The sequence below is a fragment of the Pelophylax lessonae genome (assembly GCF_965119305.1).
Source record: "Pelophylax lessonae genome assembly, chromosome: 8".
Taxonomy (NCBI): domain Eukaryota; kingdom Metazoa; phylum Chordata; class Amphibia; order Anura; family Ranidae; genus Pelophylax; species Pelophylax lessonae.
This window is the reverse complement of record NC_138775.1, coordinates 69276337-69300980: the sequence shown is the minus strand read 5'-3', so window position 1 is coordinate 69300980 and position 24644 is coordinate 69276337. Positions and strand designations below refer to the sequence as shown.

The 24644-nt window shown below is 40.9% G+C and overlaps 1 protein-coding gene across 1 annotated transcript in view; it reads left to right on the top strand.

Annotated features, from left to right (window-relative positions):
- The window catches only part of TMEM40 (transmembrane protein 40), a 53599-nt gene extending 30461 nt beyond the window's left edge, over positions 1-23138 (top strand). Inside the window, exons 5-12 of the mRNA XM_082264872.1 lie at positions 4203-4307; positions 9392-9481; positions 9942-10016; positions 12006-12068; positions 15797-15868; positions 17080-17154; positions 18870-18941; positions 22564-23138. Coding sequence (XP_082120998.1) covers positions 4203-4307; positions 9392-9481; positions 9942-10016; positions 12006-12068; positions 15797-15868; positions 17080-17154; positions 18870-18941; positions 22564-22580 — 569 coding nt within the window. The 3' untranslated portion in view covers positions 22581-23138. The remainder of the gene's footprint in view (positions 1-4202; positions 4308-9391; positions 9482-9941; positions 10017-12005; positions 12069-15796; positions 15869-17079; positions 17155-18869; positions 18942-22563) is intronic.
- Positions 23139-24644: the final 1506 nt, after the last annotated feature.

Sequence of the window (24644 nt, the reverse complement as noted above, 5' to 3'; positions counted from 1 at the left end):
GGAGGCAATTCTACGATGAAGTCCAATGACAGAACCTCCCATGGAGTTTGGGGTATTGGTAGACTGCATAGTAGGCCGGATGGTCTCGTAGTGTCAATTTTGGACCTGGCACAGACATTGCATGAAGAGACGAATTTTTGTATAGATGTTTTCATGTCAGGCCACCAGAATTGCCGAGAAATCAAATTGAAAGTCTTTGTCATACCCATATGTCCTGCCATAGGCACATCATGCGATAATTCCAAGATCTTGGTGCGTAGGGTAGGTGGTATGTAAAGTTTGTCGTTGTAGTAGAGGAAGCCTTCTGCATCGGTATTTAGTTGTGGTGGGGGTGAATCCAACCTTATACCATGCAGAACCTCTTCCTTCAAGGAACGGACAACTCCAATAATGCGTTTGTGAGGTATTATAGGAACGGAAGGAATTTCAAAGTAATTTTCTTCAGTTAGTCGTGATAGTGCATCCGCCTTTTTGTTCTTATCTGCAGGTGTGTAGGTCACTAGGAAGTTAAACCTTAGAAAGAATAGTGACCATCGTACCTGTCGATGCGAGAGAGTTTTGCTAGTCTGAAGATATTGGAGGTTTTTATGGTCCGTGTATATAATTATTGGTAATTGGGTGCCTTCGAGTAAATGTCGCCAATTCTCCAGAGCCAATTTTATAGCAAGCAGTTCCTTCTCACCCACTGGGTAATTTATCTCGGGACTGCTCAGGGATTTAGAAAAAAAGGCGACTGGATGAAGTGGTGAAGTGGGGGTAGGTCGTTGGCAGAGTATTGCTCCTACTGCCAGGTTTGACGCATCTACCTCCAGAATGTATTGGAGGGATGGGTCTGGATGGCGTAATATGGGAGCGGAAGTAAACCTTGTCTTTAACAAGTGGAAAGCCTTATTTGCTTCTTCTGACCATTTAAATGGTATTGTTATGCTAGTGAGCTGTGTGAGGGGTCTCACAATAGCAGAAAAGTTTTTTATGAACTTCCTGTAGAAATTTGAAAATCCCAGGAATCGCTGTAGCGCCTTGCGTGTAGTTGGTGTAGGCCAATCCTGAATGCAGGATATTTTACTCATGTCCATCTCGATTCCTGTTTTGGATATGATGTAGCCTAGAAAGAGTACCTCATCTTTATGGAACAAGCATTTCTTCAGCTTCACATAAAGATTATGTGCAAGCAATCTCGATAATACAAGTCTTACATGTCTTATGTGTTCAGACAGGGTCCGTGAATATATAAGTATATCGTCCAGATATACCACAACACAGACATCTAGTAAGTCTTTAAAAATATCGTTTATAAATCGTTGGAAAACTGCAGGGGCATTGCATAGGCCGAATGGCATCACAAGATACTCGAACAATCCGTATCTAGTTCTGAACGCAGTCTTCCACTCGTGTCCATCACGGATTCGAATGAGATTGTATGCTCCTTTCAGGTCTAATTTTGAAAAATAGGTAGCTCCACGCACCTGCTCAATGAGCTCAGGGATAAGTGGTAGAGGATAGCAATCTTTTATTGTGATAGCATTCAATTTCCTGTAGTCGATGATAGGTCTGAGACTTGAATCTTTATTGCGAACAAAAAAGAGTCCTGCTGCTGTGGAAGAAGTGGAAGGTCTAATAAAACCTTTTTCCAAGTTCTCATCCAAATAGGTTTTGAGATGGGCAAGTTCATCCTGTGAAAGAGGATAAACATGACCGAACGGCAATTTGCTATTTGGGAGTAGATCAATGCTACAATCATAGTCTCGATGAGGAGGTAATGCTTGAGCATTTTTCTCAAGAAAAACCTCAGAAAGATCCTGATAACATAGTGGTGCAATCTCATCTGTCACCACAGACAGAATCTTCCCGGAAAACGGGAGGTTACACGTTTCCTCGCAATAAGAAGAAGGGAAGGTCAAGGACCGTTTCTTCCAATCTATGGTTGGTTGGTGTGTGTGCAACCAGGGAAGTCCCAACACAATGGGAAAGTGGGGTGATGGTATTAAATCGAAGGTAGAAGTCTCCCTATGAGACTCGTTAATAGTGACTAGAAGTGCTTGTGTCTGATCGGTGATCGGACCAGAGGATAACGGAACACCGGTAATAAGACTTACTGAGACCGGTTTGAGTTTAGAAATAATAGGAATTTTATTTAAAGCAGCAAAACATATATCCATATAATTTCCACAAGATCCTGTGTCAATCATGGCCTTAGTAGTAATCCTGTTCTGGTCCCACTGTAATGTCAAAAAAACAGAAAGGTAAGGGTTAGTGATTGAAGTTGTCAATCCTCCTAGAGAGACATGTGAACACTCACCCTTCTTTTTGTTGACTAGGGGACAGACGTTTATCTTGTGATCCGGGGATGCACAGTACAAGCAGAGATTTTCATTACGTCTTTTGGCTTTTTCCATAGTTGATAGCGGTGGGCGTATGGTTCCTATCTCCATAGGAACGGGGTCAACGGCCAGACTCCGAGAGGAAACGGATAATGGCATTCCCATCTTTTCAGCCTTTCTTTCTCGTAGTCTTCTATCTATGGTAATACTGAGTTGTATTAATGCATCCAGGGTTTTTGGCAGATCCGCTCGGGCGAGCTCGTCCTTAACGGCTTCTGATAGGCCAAGCCTAAATTGGGTTTTCAGAGATGCATCATTCCATTCTGAATCAAGGGTCCATCTCTTGAACTCTGCGACAAAGTCTTCCACAGGCCTCCTTCCTTGTTTCAAGGATCTTAACTGAAGATCAGCAGTACTCTGCCTATTGGGGTCATCATATAGGCTAGTGAGCTCTGCCAGGAACAAGGCATAGGAGTTGAGAAGCTGGTCGTTTTTCTCAAAAAGAGAATCTGCCCAGGCTCGAGGATCGCTTGATAGGTAAGAAATAATAGTACAAACCTTAATGTGATCAGTAAGGTAGGTACGAGGTTTTAGCAAAAAAAGTAACTCACATGCGTTTTTAAATTCGCGAAATTTTTTGCGATCGCCTGTAAATACCAAAGGGGGATTTATCTTGGGTTCAGGGGACTGAGCAGAGGTAAGTTGTGTCAGTCTAATTACCTGCTGCGTCAGAGCCTGATTGTCTTCTTTTAATTCAGCAAGTGCGTGTATTAACGCAGATACTTGCTGTTTTAATTGTGTCACCTGAGTGGCTATTTCTGCTGAATCCATTTTTTAGGTTCGTTCAATCTGTAACGCTCCTGCGTTTCTTATATGGTGTGGATTTTCAGCTGCAGAAATAGTTCCACGTCAGTTGTCATGTAAGAGATATGCTGAGATACCATTCCCAACCTCAATGACTCATCATGTGTGGAAGGTCTTATTTCAGCCAGTAAATACACACAATTAGCAAGCTGGTTCCTAGAGTGACTTTATGTATGTGGTAACACAATGATGAAGGTTTGAGGGATAGGTTGAGTGGAGGTGGTAGGTGATAGACACTTGAAGGTGAGACAGTAGCAGATGGATGCAGGAAGGTTTAGCAATGTTGTATGATAGCAGATGATAGAATAGCAGGTGGACATACAAAAGAGATCAACCCAGTGCAGAAAAGTAGCAGTAGTCTCAAGAGCTAGCAATCTAGTTTATGCAGATGTGATAAACAGTCTCTACTATGCAGAGCTAGATAGTGTAAGCTTAGTATAAGTTTATAGAGAATTCCCCTGCGGGGTACTTAGCACTATTAGCGATACAGCCGAAGGGTGGTTCAGGAGAGGCGGATGATCCAGTAGCGGGATACAGGGATCAGCGCAGCGAGGTTCCGTCAGCGAAGTAAGCTTGCAAGCATGGAAGCTTCAAGCAAGGTTAGCATCCAGATAAGGGTGTTTGAACGAACACATGTGAGTGAGAGCCGACGCCTTAAATAGCCATCTAGTCCGGCGCTGAGTGATGACAGCTCCAGTCTTAAAGGTGTATGCGCACCTTTCCAAAAGTAAATGGTAGGGCGCATACACTTGTGGAAAGTGTAATTTAGGGTACCAAAGGTACCGGAACATTACAGGGGGGCAGCATTTATTTCTTTGACCCAGGCAGCACAATGTCTTGGGCCAGCCCTGGTGACGGCTGATTTGTTGCTAAGGATTATGGTACAGCCTTGTTGATTTTTACACTGCTCCATTGAAAAAACTGTGATACGTGTGCAGTTCTGACATTAGCCCTTTAAGAAGAATACCCGTCTGGTTGCTGACATATTCATAAATAGGTTGTAATTCTTCATGATAGATAAGAAGATGGCACTGATTTCGAAGCTGAGAGACAAATCGTTACCTTCATTAGAAAAAAAAATCGCTGAAATATCACAAACTTTCAGAAAACATAGTTCTCAAGGTAAGCTGGGTAACTATATAAAATTCCATGATTGATCCCTGTTATTTGCCTATTTGCCATGTGTCACAATGACCTTACCATATAATGTGATGTGACTCTTTTTCATTATCTGTAACCAAAATGTAAGGGGCATTAGGGACAGTCTGTCAATATATAGTATCTGTACCAGGGCCGTTTGAAGGAATTTGGGGGCCCCAAGCAAAATGGACATGGAGGCCCCCCTGCACACACGCAAAGTTGCCAGATATTATCGCCCCTCCCGTTCCCCCACCATGTGCCCTAGATGATACCAGGGGGACTTTTTTCTTATGCTATGGGACTATCCAGTTAACAGGTAGGTATTGTTCCCAATTGGAAAATTGGTCCAATTTTTGCACGAAAAAATGGAGTGACAGACTGTCAGTGTGATTATACCTGTCGCTGGCCTGGTCCGGTCCACGTGTGTGAGGAGGATGTGATGACTGGTGGTGTGTCTCTCTCTGGCGAAGTTCGCGGGCCTGGTGGGGTGGCGCCACTCCCGCGCACGCTTTAGGCTGCCTAGGCTAGGGCAGGGCTGGTGCACACTGCGCAGATGCGCGCCGCCGCGCACTCTCCCCCTAGCGAGCCGGTGCCATGTGACGTCATTCCGCTCCTCCACTGTGCACCCGCCCTGCGCGTGTGAGGCGTGGCGCGCGGCCGCAGCGTTTGTGTTTTGGGTTTTTGGGATAATGTCAGTCTGTCTTGGGGCATCAGGCCAGCTCGGGGCCCCAAGCAATTGCTTGTTTTGCCTGCCTTGACACGACGGGCCTGATCTGTACACCATAATGGAGTTCAAAACTGGTTAAATCTTTAGTGTGTCTTTCACATTGCACCATATTGAGCAGCACCTCCACCAAATATTGAACTGAACAGCTAGGTCAGACTGAGATTATGTTGGATTTATCCAAAAACATGACTAGACCGGCCCCTTACAGCAGCCTTTCTCAACCTTTTTTAACTTGGAGGAACCCTTAAAATAACTTTTTGGTTTCAGGGAACCCCTGCTAATAATTACTAAATCTACAGCTTACTGTACATAAGTGTGATGGTCAGTGGGATATAAATAAATAAATAAATAATCCTTACATTAGTGATCATTCCGAAGAATACTTCTTACATTGGTGGTCAAAGAGAAGACTCCCCTCTTACAGATAGTTAAAAGGTCGATTGTTATCAGTGGTTACTTATCCGCCAGGCAAAAATTGCTCAAGGAACCCCTAGTAACCTCTGGAGGGTGGCATCATCTAAAAATGGAGAAGCTGATGTGGAGGAGGGGCGGCTGCATGATTTTACTCTGATGGGCATATGGATGAAGAGAGTGAATCCTGTATATAGGGCCAGTCTGATCAAGTTTCTGGTTAACATAACATGGATAATATAGGCTGAGTCTGGCTCCCTATGATATGGCGGTCATACTGCCTGGTAATCCACTCATTTTAATAGTTGGTTGAGGTTCTGCTCACTACATGGTGCAACATGAAGGACACACTAAAGGTTTCATGAAGGTTTAACCAATTTTTAATCCCACCGTGGTTTACAGATACGGTATACACTATATTGCCAAAAGTATTGGAACGCCTGCCTTTACTTGAACTTTAATGACGTTCCAGTCTTTGTCCGTAGGGTTCAATTATGAGTTGGCCAGGGAAGTCTGTTGTCTCTGGGAATGTTTGACCTTTCTTCCAGAAGCGCATTAGTTAGGTCAGGCAAAGATGAGGACTGGATGGCCTGGCATGCAGTCTCCGCTCTAAATTCATCCCAAAGGTGTTCTATCGGGTTGAGGTCAGGACTCTGTGCAGGCCAGTCAAGTTCCTTCACCCCAAACTCACTCATCCATGTCTTAATGGACCTTGTTTGTACACTGGTGCGCAGTCATGTTGGAACAACAAGGGGCCATCCCCAAACTGTTCCCACAAAGTTGTGAGCATGAAATTGCCCAAAATGTCTTGATATGCTGACGTCTTAAGAGTTCCCTTCACTGGAACTAAGGGGCCAAGCCCCTGAAAAACAACCCCAAACCATAATCCCCCCTCCACCAAATGATTTGGACCAGTGCACAAAGCAAGGTTCGTAAAGACATGGATGAGCGAGTTTGGGGTGGAGGAACTTTACCTGACCTTACAAATGAACTTCTGGAAGAATGGTCAAAGATCCCCATAGATACACTCCTAAACCTTGTGGACAGCCTTCCTAGAAGAGTTGAAGCTTTATATCTGCAAAGGGTGGGCCATCTCAATATTAAATTCTATGGAGTAAGACTGGGATGCCATAAAAGTTCATGTGCGTGTAAAGGCAGGTGTCCCAATACTTCTGGTAATATAGTGTATATGGGGAGACTGTCCATAGCACCACTTACTATCTTGTATTTACACTCACCGGGCACTTTTTTAGGTACACCTTTTTAATTGCTTGGTAACACAAATTGCTAATCAGCCAATCACATGGCAAGACTTAATGCATTAAGGCATCTAGATGTGGTGAATATGACCTGCTGAAGTTCAAACTGAGCATCAGAATGGGGAAGAAAGGGGATTTAAGTAACTTTGAACGTGGCATGGTTGTTGGCGCCAGAGGGGCTGGTCTGAGTATTTTAAAATTTTCTGATCTACTGGAATTTTCACGCACAACCATCTCTACGGTTTACAGAGAATGGTCTGTAAAAGAGAAAATATCCAGTGAGCGGCAGTTGTGGGGATCAAAATGCCTTGTTGATGTCAGAGGTCAGAGGAGAATGGGCAGACTGGTTGGAGATGATAGAAAGGCAGTAGTAACTCAAACAACCACTTGATACAACCAAAGTATGCAGTATACCATCTCTGAACACACAACACATCGAACCTTGAAGCAGATGGGCTACAGCAGGAGAAGACCTTACCGGGTGCCACTCCTGTCAGTTAAGAACAGGAAACTGAGGCTACAATTCACACAGGCTTACCAAAATTAGACAATAGAAGATTGGAAAAACGTTGCCTGGTCTGATGAATTTTGATTTCAGCTGTGACATTCAGATGGTAGGGTCAGAATTAGGCATAAACAACATGAAAGCATGGATCCATCCTGCCTTCTATCAATGGTTCAGGCTGATGTTGGTATAATGGCGTTGGGGATATTTTCTTGTCACACTTTGGGCCCCTTAATACAATTTGAGCATTGTTGAAATGCCACGGCCTACCTGAGTATTGACCATGTCCATTCCTTTATGACTACAGTGTACCCATCTTCTGATGGCTCCTTCCAGCAGGATAATGCACCATGTCACAAAACTCAAATCATCTCACCACTGGTTTTTTGAACAGGACAATGAGGTCACTGTATTACATTGGCCTCTGCAGTCACCAGATCTCAATCCAATAGAGCACCTTTTGGGATATAATGGAATGGGAGATTTGCGTCATGGATGTGCAGCCGACAAATCTGAAGCAACTGTGTGATGCTCTCATGTCACTATGGACCAAAATCTCTGAGGAATGTTTCCAGCACCTTGTTGAATCTATGCCATGAAGAATTAGAGGCAGTTCTGAAGGAAAAAGGAGGTTCAACCTGATACTAGCAAGGTGTACCTAATAAAGTGGTCAGTGAGTGAATGTTTTGTACGCCATTTAAGTGTGCTGCTTTCTTTTTCAATTTTAAGAGAAAGGGCAGCTTTATTTATTTTTAAACATCTTTAACCACTTGACGATCGCCCACCGCAGATTTACTGTGGCAGGCGGCTGCTCCTGGGCAAACGGACATAGTACTACGTCTCTCTCTCTCAGGAGACTCTAGGGGGCGAGCATGCGCCGTCTGTCCTTCTCCCTGAAGTAATCACAGAGGCTATGTGATCCTGCTATATAGGATCACATGTCTCTGTGATGATCTCACAAGCCACGCCCCTCCACAGTTAGAATCACTCCCTTAGGCTTACATTTAACCCCTTGATCACTAATATTATTAACCCCTTCCCTGCCAATGGCATTATTACAGTAACAGTGCATATTTTTAGCACTGATTACTGTAGTAATGTCACTGGTCCCCCCAAAAGTGTCAAAAATGTCAGTTAGGGGTCCAATCTGTCCGCCGCAATGTCACAGTCCCGCAAAAAATCGCAGATCCCCGCCATTACTAGTACAAAAAAAAAAAACAATAAAAATTTAAAATTTTAAATTAAAAGATTTATAAAATAAATCTTTCCCGTAGTTAGTAGATGCAATAACTTTTGCGCAAACCAATCAAAATACACTTATTGCGATTTTTTTTAACTAAAAATATGTAGCAGAAAACAAATTGGCCTAAAATGTTAAAAAATGTTGATCTTTTAATTTTTTTATGGGAATGTTATATAGCAGAAGGTGAAAAATATTGTTTTTTTCTTTCAAAATTGTCTCTTATTTTTTGTTTATAGCGCAAAAAAAAAAAAAAAATCGCACAGGTGATCAAATGCCACCAAAAGAAAGCTCTATTTGTGGGAAAAAACGGATGCCAATTGTATTTGGGTACAGCGTTGCACGACCGCGCAATTGTCCGTTAAAATAACGCAGTGTTGAATCGCAAAATAGGGCCTGGTCATTAAGCAGCAAAATCCTCCAGGGCTGAAGTGGTTAACTATTCACAGTTTCCGGTTAATTTCCATAGTTCTGGTTTGCCTGTGTTTTAAACAGGTACCAATTAAAACCAGAAAAGTCTGTTCCATTGAATTCAGAGGTCAGTTTTAAATAATTCAAGTAGTAATTTTTGTATGGAAAGTTTTGCTTGATTCTGTGCATTAAGAATGACATTTTTGGGATAATAACAGGTGTTATTTGTAAGGTAACAGGTGCTAGACTTTTTTATCGTTTGTAATTACATTTATGTATACATTGGTTTTTGGCACCCATCTCAAACTTAGCTTCACCCAATCTTTAGATATTTCTTTTGAGTATTTTTAGGTCCTGAGTAATATCTTTTTATTTTTAGTCTGTAGCACCTTGTTAATTTGTTACATGCAGTCGTTTCCTGATAGTCTCTAATGTGATAGCGCCACCTTGTGTACAATTTAGTCATTTTTGGAACAGCTGTGCAGTTATTTATGCAGCATTCTTATATTCCAGGTGCCAATAAACCGGTTGCTTCTATAGCAGCTATTAGACCGCATAAAACTGGAAATAATGAGGACACAGACATTTCAGCAGATGCTAAAGGTATACATTTGTAACCAAATATTTACTTAGGATTATTTTGTTAATTCGTTGTATGCTCATTAAATTCTACAATTAATATTCTTAATGTTCCTGCTATTTTGCACACTATGGGGTTAATTTACTAAAACTGTGCAAAATCTGGTGCAGCTTCGCACAGACACCAATCAACTTCCAGTTTTTATTTTGTCTAAGCTCAACTGAACAAGATGAAGTTAGAAGCGGATTGGCTACCATGCACAGCTGCACCGGATTTTGCACTGTCTATTTTTATCATTTTTAGTAAATCAAACCATATGCCTCTTTTATTTAATGATTTAATAAGATTCATAATAGACTAATCTGTAGCAACCAATAATGTTTAAAGACTGGTTGCTATGCAATATTGGTTGGTGGGTTTATCCCTGTTTCTTTGCGGTGACCAGTAATGTTCTCTCTAAACCTATATTTTTTGTTTTAACAGAAAATGACAGGTGGGAACAGAAATATAAAGATAATGAATATGATGAAGATGATAAGCCCCCTGCCTATGATACAGGTGATATTTATTGGACTTCTATTTGCAACCATTGCATCACTTTATTAGTTATTGTTCTGAAATCTTATATAACTTTAACTTTTGATTTGACTTTCTTGATATCCTTCAAAGAGTGATTTGGTGTGCCTGAAAGAAAATTCAACTTATCTTAGGCAATTTCTGAATACAGATATCTGCTGTTATCGTATTAGTTCCTCTTTTTCCTGTGAACCAGTAAAGGAGCCCTGTGGTCCCTTACATTCCTGGTGCCCATGGTCCAGGAGCATCAACTCCTACTCACTCATATTCTGACTGGCGGATGGAGATTGAGATAACCAATTGAGATCCCTTTAATTTGGAGTTTGGCTTTAATATACAGTATCTCACAAAAGTGAGTGCACCCCTCACATTTTTGTAAATATTTTATTATATCTTTTCATGTGACAACACTGAAGAAATGACACTTTGCTACAATGTAAAGTAGTGAGTGTACAGCTTGTATAACAGTGTCAATTTGTTGTCTCCTCAAAATAACTCAACACACAGCCATTAATGTCTAAACCACTGGCAACAAAAGTGAGTACACCCCTCAGTGAATATGTCAAAATTGGGCCCAAACTGTCAATATTTTGTGTGGCCACCATTATTTTCCAGCACTGCCTTTAGCATCGGTTCACACTATGGCGATCCGACTTAGGGGGCGACCTGTGAAGTTGCGTGCACCGCGACTTTGGCTCGACTTGCACGGACTTCATAAAATGAATGTCTATGCAAGTCGCTCCAGGTCGCCCCAAAGTAGTACAGGACCCTTTTTCTAAGTGGGAGCAACTTGTGTCGCTCCTATTAGAACCGTTCCTGTACTACACAATGGACCGCGGCGGTGTACGACTTGTCAGGCTGACCAAGTCGCCTGACAAGTCATACTAGTGTGAATGGAGACTAACCCAAAAATAAAAAATGTGGTATACTGCGCTAACCAAAATATATAAAGCAGCTGACACACTCAACTGACATAAGTTGAAACAAACTGATAAATATAAACAAACGTGCAGCGCTAAACAAATGATATGTGAAAATAATCATTCAATTAACCAAAAATAGTGGAAATAATAAAAGTCCATATAGAAGAGTCCCAGGTGAAAAGCATGAAGATTTCCAAGGTGGCATATGTGATGCAAATGGATACCAAATCCCAGCACCGACAGAGGAACAACTTATATATGCGCTCACCAGAAAAGGTGGACCCAATATATTGTACGACAAATGGGTCAGATGGGCTCATACAATAACAGATGAATCTTCCACTGGTTGCTAGAGTTCCAGATGCTCGAGTTTGCAATCACCGGATGAATGTAGAATGTAGTAGGATGGAAGTATACTCAATCACCATGTGACATGTAAGGAATGATCCAAAACAAAGCAAACATAGTGTAATACTGCTTTAAAATTTATTGAGAAACAAAAAGGGGTACACTTACAAACGAGCAGGAACTTAGGCAGCATGTGAAAGACAAACAAAGCAGGCAGTCTTTGGCATTGTCCTAGCTGTCTGAGGCAAAACTGACGTGTTTCATCAAATGTGATTTTCTCAAAGGTAACTGCCTTAACCCTCTTGGGCATAGAGATCACCAGAGCTTCACAGGTTGCCACTGGAGTCCTCTTCTAACTCCTCCATGACCACATCAGGGAACTGGTGGATGTTAGAGACCTTGCGCTCCTCCACCTACAGTTTGAGGATGCCCCACAGATGCTCAATAGGGTTTAGGTCTGGAGACATGCTTGGCCAGTCCATCACCTTTACCCTCAGCTTCTTTAGCAAGGCAGTAGTCGTCCTGGAGGTGTTTTTGGAGTTGTTACCCATTTTTCTGTTGGATGATTCCGAGAATTTTTCAGGTACCCTGGCCTAATTATTAAACTTTAAGTCGGAATTTTTTATTTTTAGTAACATAGGTTAACTAATTGTACGCAATACCTTATAATTATTTTTCTTTTAATATATATTGTTTTCAGTAATTACAACCGAGAAGCAGCATATAAAACCATATAGAGGAGGATGGAGAATAAAGAAAGATGGTATGTTGTTTATATGTAAAGCATACATTTATATAATATCAGACAATTGTGGTATACAGTAAATTTGATTCTAGTGGATGTTTGGTTTTGTGTAAATGTGTTTGAAAAAAGTAACTTTGTCTTTCACCTAGTCACAAACTTTAGATGGTACTGGAGATTTAAAAGCGGTAGTAACCGCTGCACATTTTCCTTATTTTAGGCTTACCTATAGGTAAAAATCAACCAAAGGTATTGCTCCCACTTTTATATGTGATCCAAATATATTATCAGAATTTAGCATTTTTCGAAGGATAGGTCATCAATGGCAGTCTGTAAATTCTACTCATAAAGGGTTCTTTTAACCACTTTAGCCCCGGAGGATTTTGCTGCTTAATGATGAGGCCCTATTTTACGATTCGGGACTGCGTTACTTTAACGGACAATTGCGCGGTTGTGCAACGCTGTACCCAAATAAAATTGATGTCCTTTTTTTTCCCACAAATAGAGCTTTCTTTTGGTGGTATTTGATCACCTGTGCGATTTTTATTTTTTTCGCTATAAACAAAAAAATAGCGACAATTTTGAAAACAAAACAATATTTTTCACATTCTGCTATATAACATTTCCCAAAAAAAAAATTTAAAAATCAAAATTTTTTAACATTTTAGGCCAATTTGTTTTCTGCTACATATTTTTTGGTAAAAAAAAATCGCCATAAGCGTATTTTGATTGGTTTGCACAAAAGTTATTGCGTCTACTAACTACGGGAAAGATTTATGTAATTTTTATTGTTTTTTTTTACTAGTAATGGCGGTGATCTGCGATTTTTTGCGGGACTGCGACATTGCGGCGGACAGATCGGACCCCTAACTGACATTGTTGAGACTTTTGAGGGAACCAGTGACATTACTACAGTAATTAGTGCTAAAAATATGCACTGTTACTGTAATAATGATATTGACAGGGAAGGGGTTAATACTATTAGTGATCAAGGGGTTAAATGTAAGCCTAGGGGAGTGATTCTAACTGTGGAGGGGCGTGGCTTGTGAGATCATCACAGAGACATGCCATCCTATATAGCAGGATCTCATAGTCTCTGTGATCACTTCAGGGAGAAGGACGGAAGGCTGTGTTTACATCAGATGGTAGGGTCAGAATTAGGCATAAACAACATGAAAGCATGGATCCATCCTGCCTTCTATCAACGGTTCAGGCTGATGTTGGTATAATGGCGTTGGGGATATTTTCTTGTCACACTTTGGGCCCCTTAATACAATTTGAGCATTGTTGAAATGCCACGGCCTACCTGAGTATTGACCATGTCCATCCCTTTATGACTACAGTGTACCCATCTTCTGATGGCTCCTTCCAGGAGGATAATGCACCATGTCACAAAACTCAAATCATCTCACCACTGGTTTTTTGAACAGGACAATGAGGTCACTATATTACATTGGCCTCTGCAGTCACCAGATCTCAATCCAATAGAGCACCTTTTGGGATATAATGGAATGGGAGATTTGCGTCATGGATGTGCAGCCGACAAATCTGAAGCAACTGTGTGATGCTCTCATGTCAATATGGACCAAAACCATAAAGCTGAGATCGGGGTACAACAAAACAAAAACTCCCAGTTGCCAACTTGCAGTGAGGCTAACCCCATCTTGCACCCCGCCTGCTCCTACAGCCTCTCTCTACACTGTAACTCTGGGTTCCTCAGCCTTTCCTTCCTAAAGCTCAGGCACTGTGACGTCATCAAGTACAATGCAGGACAAATAGCCCTGCACCGACTTGAGGACACAGAGAAACCGCCCACAGGCCAAGGGTAAGGGAGAAGTGTTGAGTGCCACCTGCTGCTGGAGCCTGGGGGTAGGTACGTAAAAGTGCTTTTTCTTGTACTCCAAAACATAAACAAGCATTGCACCCCTGCAATGTGAGGGGGATAGGGGCGGGTTGGTTTTTTTCCCCTGGGTTGGGCTTTAGCACTTTTTTAACGCTTCTGACTAATTATGGATCATTTTAGTAAAAGCACTTTAGAGAGTTTTGAACATTTAAACATTAAACTGCTGCTCGCTATAGCCGATCTTAGTGTGGATGTATACATGTATGTAAAAAGCCTCATTCAATGCCACTTCTGCCACAATGCCGAGGCCACTCCCCTGCACTTTAGAGAGATTATTCCTTACCTACTATGTAACTATATTGTCGACATTGACACACGTACACCTACACAGGTTGAACTGGATGGACTATTGTCTTTATTCAACCTTACCTACTATGTAACTATGTAATTAATTTACCAGTCATAATATTGTTATTTTAAAAGCTCATGTCAGGTTTAAATAAAATTACTATTGCCATCTTTGGGCATTGGTTCCAGTTATTAAATGAATTATAAGCGCTGGAAAAATTAAAGGAATCCATCACTTCTAAATGTGTCAGATGCATCTGTTTCCAGGCTTTCCTGTTTCCACCATGATTTCCACCATGACCATTATATCACCAGCAGTGGCGGCTGGTGCTCCATGGGCCGGGGGGCGTCAGACAGACCACACCATACTACTTCCCCCCCCGGACAACACCAGGCCGCACACCATAACACCCCCCCCCCCCCTGCCGGCTCACTCACCTTGCCTGGATATGTGGAGGGAGGGCAGGCAGCAGCAGCACATGGCGGCGAAGGCTTCAGCTTAGTCTTCTTCCCCCTGTCTTCTGCTTCTCAGACCTGCTTCCTGATTGGCCAGGAGGAGAATCCGTGTGACAATAGCGAATATTTATTCGCTACTGTCACACAACTGGGTGGGCTCGCCCGAGCCCACCCTTTTTTTTAGCCTATTAGAGCCTCTGGCTCTATTCACATGCTAAAAAAAAAGTCCCATTGAACTTCATGCGTCCGGCGCCCCCCGCATGTAGATTAGGGGGCCGGACGCATGGATGGGGGGGCGGTGCCCCTGCGCCCCCAATGCACCTGCCGCCACTGATCACAGAGTCTGACTGTGACTTCCGAACACAGCTTTGCTAAATGAAACTGATGGTGCTGAGGTTGAGTTTGCTATGTGTAGGGGCATTGTCAACAGTAAACTGACTGCACAGGGTATTTTGCCTAACTAGATAACTTAATGATGATGCTGCATCTGCCCAATGACCTCCTGAGCACAATCTCAATGCAGTCTATTTTACATAGTGAGATTAAGATGACTATAGTAAGTTGCATATACTTGGACTTTTATCAGGAACCAAATGTGGAGGGATGGCATCTGATTGCATCTCTTCTATACTTATAAAGATGTGATATTACTGTAGTACACATACAGTACAGGATAATAAGGGTTTATTATCACTTAACACCTATTTTAATCCTGTAATCGAACCATTAACATTATAAACCTCCTCCAACACTTCAATTTGACACATACAAAGAACTCTTAACATGAAGTCTGATTCTAGTGCTTAAACTTCACCCCAATCCTGCCATTTAGTAACTCTAAAAGTGAACCAGTGCAAACACCAACTCAACCCCTACCCTACCCTCATCCTTAAAGCCTTGTTGTACAAAAAAAGTAACACCATCAATACCCTGACACTAAAACTACTGAGCCATTGATATTCTACCCATGTATTGTACAAGCCCAACAAAACATAAATGTTTTTATTGATCAACCTCAATGCTCCTGGGTAATTTCATAGGTGTATGAATAATACCAGTCTTACTTCATTTGCATAGTCATTGTTTTCACTTCTCCTCCTAGATGTATTCTTTCATTTCATAACTGTGTGTTTTGCCCTGGGAACAGTTTTGGTGGCTGAACATAACCTTTCAGGTAAGATTATCATTCAAAATTAATGAAGGGAAAAAGGAATACTGTTTTATACTATTAATAGGCCACCAGCTATTCAAAAAGGTGATTGGACAATGAGGTCACATGAAATAATTAATTTCATTGTAACCAATTAGCAAACACCCGGATCTCATTTTTTCATATTATTATATTTGCTATAAATTACTCTATTTTATTCTGTGACTAATTTAAAGTACATTTTCCCATATAACTCTTTCAGAAGCATCTGACAGAAGCTGACATTTTTTGACTCCCTACTCTTTTTTTTTGGGCAGTCATATAATTCCAAACAGGCTCAGCTTCTCTGCTCTGGAATTGTCAGCGGCAATGATGGATTGTTATCTGCACCTTGTAGAGGGTGTAAACCCTAAAAAGAGGCAAGACCCAGATCTAGGTACACGCCACCGGATCCTCACCACAGCATCCTACAAGGAATTATGGGCTTTTCTAGAGAGTATACCAGGTTGTGTTATGTGTGTTTTTTACTGAAATGTTGTGCTTAATAAACAGTTGCACAAATATCATCTGACATATAAAATTGGATCTACCACCAATTTTTTTTCTTCTGCTTTACAAAAAGATATAATGTTTGGGGGTTTTAACTAATATTTAGGCCTACAATTATTTTTTTTAACAAATGTGCAAAAAAATGTAAAAACGGCTCCGGCAGCAAAAGGGTTAAAAGAGTTATATAGGCACAGCATACACTTTCTTTTTAAAACATAAGCATTGTAATAATACAAATAATAGTTATATTTGACAATTCAGTATAAGATTACTTATCTCCTTTTATACTGTGCTGCCTGTCTGCTGGCTGTCTCTTTCCAAGACTTCCTAGATTCCCTGCATGCTGTACAACTTCTTCTCTGCTGTTTACTTTCAATTTCTAAGGACTACATATCCCATGGTACCTTGCTGCCTGCCAGCTGTGATTCCTGTACTGACTCTTCTTCCTGAGACTACTCCTCTCAGCACCTCTGAATTCTGTGACACAGCAGTGCCTACTCATGGAATAATGAATATTTCTTCACAAAGTAACGTTACAGACTTTAAGATCTTTCAGGTTAATAGAAATAGGCTATAAAAAAAATTGAAATTCAATGTAGAAATGAATATATGATTTTACATTTTGACCATAGACAAGCTTTAGGGCAAAAAATATAAACCTTTTATATATTTTCCTTTCCCTTTAGATTGGACAGTTTCTGCTGGAATTGGGCTAATTTCATTTGCATTTCTGGAAGCCATCGGGATCTATTTTAATTTTGGTAAGAGGCAATAATTCTACCTCTTAACTTTCTGAGAAAGGAAAGAGGGAAGCAAAGTATGTAGGTGAGGCACGCACCTTTGCTACACCCCCAGTTATGTGTGTCCTTTAGACATGTGCCGTTCGTTTCATTCCCAATAAATATTCAGATTAATTTTTTTGTTATTTGGAGATTTAGGTATAGCTGGATACCCGAATTACAGTATAAACAAAGTTTACAGAATGCTCCAAAATACAAAACAAAATTCGTATTTTACATCTAATTCCAGTCGAATTCGAACTGTAAACATATTTCTGAAGTGATAAAAACACTGTGTACCATTTTCAGATAATGCTGTTTTTGTTAAGCCAAAGGTGATTTAAAGAGTCATTGTAATCATTTGATGAAAACGTTTCTTTTGTTTGTTCACTTTGCCACATTCAAATCGAAAAAAAAATCTAAAGTTTTCGATTCGAACGATTCAAAATTCATAGATTTGAACGTTTTGAAAAGAAAAAAATGGTAAATTTGCCGAAAATTTGAAAAAGACATAAAACGAATTCCAAACACGAATCCTGAATAAGAATTGAAAGAATCAATCGAATTTAGGGAAACTAAATAACTAGATTAACAAATCTAAACAAAACATGTGCAGTTTGAGTTTGAATGTTTCACCACTGTGCAGATGCTAACTGACTGGTACTCTTAGGCCCTTTTCACACGGCGACGGAGTCCATTCTGGTGGGTGAGCCGTAACTGTGTAGATGATCACAACAGGGAACCAGGCAGGAGGGAGAAGGATCTTATGTGCCAAAAGCAGACCGGACCAGCCAGTAGGGTGGCATGGCTTCCTCCCACCCAATAGTGTGGCTGCTCGCACCGAAGCAGTGTAGACGTGCCGCGGAGCCGCCAACCAGAGGTATCCACAGTTCCGGCTCACCCAGCGGCTCGGTCATCCTGTGACCCCCAGCAACGCCACAGATCTGGTTTGGAACACATTCTATTATTTTTTAATTATCACTATATATATTTTTTATAAATAAACTTTTCAAGGTTTTCCATCAAGCCTGCCTGAGTTACATTGTAGACTATGTACCGTGGGATAGCGCTGCTGCCCCCCCCCCCCCATTCACTGACTTATGCTGAATCAGCATTAATTAGCAGCAGCACTACACGGTAATTTGACTTTATTCATTCCTGAGAGTGAGAGATATCACAGTTAGCGCTGGAAAGCCCCGTACACACGTACCGATCGTCGGCCGACCGATCGGCCGCCTTTTGTCCCCGGGCTGTCCTCTCCGCTGAAAAGTGCAAAAGACTGCACACGAATTTTGTCCGCCGACTGCAGAAGTGATGTCATGTGATGGTTAACTTTCCCTGTGTTTTTTCTGAGCATGCCCAGTCTTGCAAATCTGCTGTCTGTCGGCCGAATTCTGTACTGACTGGCGAACAATCGGCCGTTCTGGTGTCGGCATACAAAAATTTTAATGCTTGCACGACAGATTCTGTTCGGCCGAAAGTGTGCTGTCGGCTGTCGGAAGCATCATACTAACAAGCCGAAAATCGGCCGATCGTTCAGCGGCCGAACAGTTTCGGCCGACAATCGGTACGTGTATACGGGCCTGAAGTCCCTTTGTTGTTCGCTGAACAAACCATGTGACTGCCATTGTTGCACTTGAAGTGTTCTATAACCTACCTTTCTACAGAGTGCTTATTTATTTTTATTGTTTTCACAGTTAACAGAGTCCGTAGTGTTGCACGAGCCATTCTACAATTTACTCTACGATGGGCTGAAAAATTTCCACTAGGTAAGCATCTCATAGGCTAAAAAATAATGGCTGCCCATCCACAGTCAACTTTTTGAATGCTGTTCACAACAACAGAATTTCATAATTGAAAAACCTTTTAGCTATGAAGAGTTTTAGAAAGTTGATTATGTAGGACTTGAAATGTGTTAAAAGCAACAGATTAGTGTGATAGCCAGGCAACTAACATTTTCAGAAGAAGTTCAGTAATCACAGCTGTTAGTTATTTCTTTATTGACAAGTTTTCTTAGCAAATATGCAAAAACTCAAATGATTTTCCACAACTGTTTTGCTGGATAAATTATCCAGAAAAGTAAGAGCGATTTCTACATTTCTCCATGGTATACTTGTTGTACAACCCCAATTCCAAAAAAATTGGGAAGCTGTGTAAAATCGACATAAAAAAATAATAAACATAATTTTTTTTTTGTTTACCATAGAAAATAGAAAACATATCAAATATTTAAACTGAAAAAATGTAAGGGAAAAAAATAAGGTAATTTTTAAAATTTGATGGTAGCAACATGTCTCAAAAGTTGGGACAGAGTCATGATTACCAGTGTAGCATCCCCTCTTTTTTTTTTAAAGCACTCTCTAAATCTCTTGGAATGGAGGAGACCAGTTAATTAAGTTTTAGGAGAGGAATGTTGTCCCATTCTTGCCTGATATAGGATTCTAACTGCTCAACAGTCCTGGGTCTTCTTTGTTGTATGTTTGGTTTCAACAGCTTTCAAATATTTTCAATAGGTGAACCTTCTGGACTGCAGGCAGGCCAGTTAGGCACCCCGACATTGTCCTGCTGAAATATACAAGGCCTTCCCTAAAAAAGACTTTGTCTGGATGGGAACATATGCTGCTCTAAAACTTAGATATATCTTTCATTACTGGTGGCCCCTTTCCAAATGTGCAAGCTGTCCATTCCAACTGTACTAAAGCACTCAATACCATCAGAGATGCAGGCTTTTGGACTGAGCATTGATTTACAAGCCAGAAGGTCCCTTCTCCTCTTTAATCCAGAGGATGCACCACCCATGGTTGCCAAAAAGAATGTCAAATTTTGATTTGTCTGACCACAGACCAGTTTCCACTTTGCAACAGACCATTTTAAATGAGCTTTGGCCCAAAGAAGATGGCAGTATTTCTGGATCATGTTCAAATATGGCTTCTTCTTTGCATGATAGAGCTTCACCTTTCACCGCAATTTTTTAATGGCACGGTGAACTGTGTTCACAGACAGTGATTTTTGGAAGTACAGTAATCCCCCGCTCCATCGCGGTTCCGTTTTTGCGGTCCCGGTAATTCGCGTTTTTTTTTGTAATGTTATTTTACTATATAAATCATTAAAAATGAAATATTTTTGTGTTTTCCATAGCTCTTGCTCTGTCTCTTAGTATCTTTTATGTGTTTAAATGAGTTTCTATTGTTTTAAAAGTGTGTTTAAAGACCTTAACATGCTTTTACACGTACAGTGACAGTAAAAAAAACATGCCTACAATGCATTTTAATAGGGTTTTTCTATTTCGCGGAATTTCACTTTTCGCGGCTGGGTCCAGAACGTAACTCCCGCAATGGAGGGGGGTTTACTGTATTCCTTAGCCCATGCAGGGATGTCTACCACAGAATCGTGCCTGTTTTTAATGCAGTGCCATCTATGGACCTGAAGATCAAGGGCATCAAATATTGCGTTGTGGTGTTGTCCCTCGTGCACAGAGATTTCTCCAGATTCTCTAATATATTTAAAACCTTTGCAATTTTACATTGAGGAATTGTATTCTGAATTTGTTTGACAATTTTTAGATACAGATTTCACACATTGGTGAATCTCTGTCCATCTTTACTTCTGAGACACTGGGGGGTTGATTTACTAAAGTCAAATAGACTGCACTTTGCAAAGTGCAGTGGTGCTCTGCAAGATCAATTGCTCCAGAGCTTAGTAAATTAGCAGAAGCTCTGCTGACTTTTATCACCCAATCATGTGAATTTATTTTTTTTTTTTAATTTAAAATTTTCCTTGCACTGGATTGGGTATTCTTTGCAAAGTGAAGCTTTACCTCATTTACTAAGCTCTGTAGCAACTGCACTTGCAGAGTACAGCTGCACTTTGCAAAGTGCACAGTCTGTGTACCTTTAGTAAATAAACCCCTGTGACTCTTTAAGATGCTCTTTTTATACCTAATCATGCTATCAACCTGTTGCCAATTAACTTAATTGGTTGAAAATTTTTCTTCTAGCTCTTCCTTGTTAGTACTACCTTCTTTGCCATCCTATTGTTGCCCTGTCCCAACTTTTCTGAGAAGTGTTGCTGCCATCAATTTTAAACTATGTTATTTTTTTTCCTAAAATGGTACTTTTTCTCAGTTTAACCACTTTGAGACCAGAAGATTTTGCTGCTTAATGACCAGGCCCTATTTTGCGATTCGGCACTGTGTAATTTTAACAGACAATTGCGCGGTCGTGGGACGCTGTACCCAAACGAAACTGACATCCTTTTTTTCCCACAAATAGAGCTTTCTTTTGGTGGTATTTGATCACCTGTGCGATTTATATTTTTTGTGCTATAAACAAAATAAGACCAACAATTTTGCAAAAAAAAAACTATATTTTTCACATTCTGCTATTTGACATTTCCAAAAAAAATGTAAAAATCTAAATTATTTAACATTTTAGGCCAATTTGTTTTCTGCTACATATTTTTGGTAAAAAAAATCGCAATAAGGGTATTTTGATCGGTTTGCGCAAAAGTTATTGCGTTTACTAACTACGGGAAAGATTTATGTCATTTTTATTGTTTTTGTTTTTTTTTTACTAGTAATGGCAGCGATCTACGATTTTTTTCGGGACTGCAACATTGCAGCAGACAGATCGGACCACTAACTGACATTTTTGACACTTTTGGGGGGACCAGTGACATTACTACAGTAATTAGTGCTAAAAATATGCACTGTTACTGTAATAATGACACTGGCAGGGAAGGGGTTAAGCCTGTGCGTGATCAAGGGGTTAGATGTATGCCTAGGGGAGTGATTCTAACTGTGGGGGGGGTTGGGCTTGTGAGATGACCATAGAGACATGCGATCCTATATAGCAGGATCGCATGGTCTCTGTGATCATCTCAGGGAGAAGGACGGACGGCTGTGTTTACATCAGCCATCTGTCCTTCTCTGTCAGCGGGGAGAGATCGTGAGTGGCCAGCGGCCATCGGAGCCGTCTGACACTCGCGCCAGCTTCCCCGCTGAGAAGCGGGGGCGGTAACGCACCGGCGGCGGCGCGCGCTCGCCCCCTAGCTCCTACCAGGCGAGTGCCATACATGTACAGGACTTTGCCTGGGAGAGCCAGCCTGCCGCATTACATCTGCGGCAGCTGTACGTAAAGTGGTTAAACAATTGATATGTTTTCTATTTTGAATAAATAATGGGTTTATGAGATGTGCAAATCCTTGCATTCTGTTTTATGTAGATTTACACAGCGTCTAACATTTTTTTGGAATTGGGATTTATTTTTATAGAATTATAATTTAGATACATGGTATGAAGTTATTTTAACAAACTGACATTTTGGGTACAGACAGATGACTTTTATTGTTAATATCGTAAGCTATTTTTTAAATTTTTTTTTTTTTTTTTAGCCATAAAGAATCGGTAATAATTGGATGACAACTAAACTAAGTATCAGAAATGCTCCTTGGAAACAGATGAACCGTCTCTCCATTTAAACCTCATCAACAAAATGTGAAAGCCTGCTGACTGAAGGATCTATGAAACTTATAGATAACTTGTCGTATTTACCATAGTGTCTATACTGCATAACTGGAACTGGAATGGAGGAAGTTGTGGCAGGTTACGTCTATTCTTTACCTGGATGGAAAACAACCCGCAATTCTGCTTGAAATATTTCTTTTAATACTTGGGATTCTGTATATTTTGTATATTGTTTGTAATACTTAGGGTACCCGTAGATATCAGTGAAATATTAAGAGTCACTACTGGCTAGCAGCCAGCAGGTTAGCATTGACCAATCACTATTATTCCCCTTTACTTTATTTTAAGGCTAAAAGCTTGCCATACAGTATAATTTAATTTGAGAACATTTTCACTTAAAGAATGTTAATTAGATTTTCAAATGGTTAGTAGGGTCTCATCAAATTTTTGTTTTCGACAGCAGTGACAAGTAAATTCAAAGAAGCAGGAAAGAAAATTTTTCTCAAACAAATTTCTAAGGCTGGTTTCACACTAATCTGCTGCATGCTGGCCGCAGAGCAGGTATACCGGTGGGTTTGTGCAGTTAACCCACGCTTTCCCATAGACTATATTAGATCGGACAGTTTTGTTGCGCCAAAACCTCCTAATAAAAGTCTAAGGGAAAGTGTGGGTAACCTACACGAAAACCATGGGTACACTGCACTGCGGCCAACTGCAGCAGATCGGTGTGAAACCACCCTTACAGTGAATTATGTTTTCCTTCAGGAAAGTCCATTCACTCCAAAATTCAATGTTGAAAGCAAACTTTTTGTGAAGTACTTTCAAATCAAATGTATTAATGAGAATTTTAGTATGAATTCTAATTCAAACATTTGTTTGGAAATCTACTGATGTATGGCCAACCCATGACGATTAATTTTTAGGGATACTGCCGCAGACACAGATGCCTGAGACCAGTATGATCGTGCCCGCACACCTGACTTATTTATATGGTCATTGGGCAGCTTTAACCATACTTATGGCAATTAAGTGAAAGAGGGTTGGGGCACTTAAGCCTCACTCACACGGATGTGGTATTATATACATTTATAGAACATTTCTAAACACATAAATGCATGCAATTAGTTTAAATGGTAGAAAGCACACTGTGTGTTTACTTGCATTCAGGTGCAATCATTTTAGCTGCATTTAGAAAAACAGAAAACTTTGCAGCCAGGGGGAGATAATCTGAGGTTGATTTACTAAAGGCAAATAGACTTTGCACTTTGCAAGGGCAGTTGCATTCTGCAAGGGCATTTGCTCCAGAGCTTAGTAAATGAGGGTAAGCTCTGCTGACTTCAATCATCCAATCATGTGTATGCAAATATGCTGTTTTTTTTATTATTTATTTTTTTTGCATGTGATTCAGTATTCTTTGCAAAGAGACGCATTCCTAAGCTCTGGATCAAATGCCCTTGCAGAGTGGAGCTGCCCATGGAAAGTGCACAGTTCCCTCCTTTTGATCTGGGAACCAAAACTTATTTTAAACTTATTTTAAACTTGCCAGATCATTTTCTCCTGCATTCAAATAAAACAAATGCAGAAGGACTATTTGAATGAAGGCTTACTGTATTTTACAAGTCATTGTTGCTCTCTGTACTAACAAACTAAATACAAATCTGCCTAAGGGCTCTTTCACACTTGTAGTCCGTCAAACGGACTCCGCTTTTCTCAGCGGGGGATCAATCCGCCGATCCCCCGCTGAGCAGGAGGATGACAGCTGTGTCTCCGCGCTGTGTGCGGAGACACAGCTGTCAGTTCCCTATGCACCGTCAGTCCGTTCTCATCCGATCCGATCTGCTGGACGGATGGAAAATAGGGTTTCCATCCGTCCAGATTTGACGGATCGGATCAGTTCGGATGTCAGCGGACATATCTCCGCTGACATTCGATGCCCCATAGGAATGCATGGGGGGACCGTTCAGATCCGCCAAAAAAAACGAACAGGCGGATCTGAACGGTCCGCCTG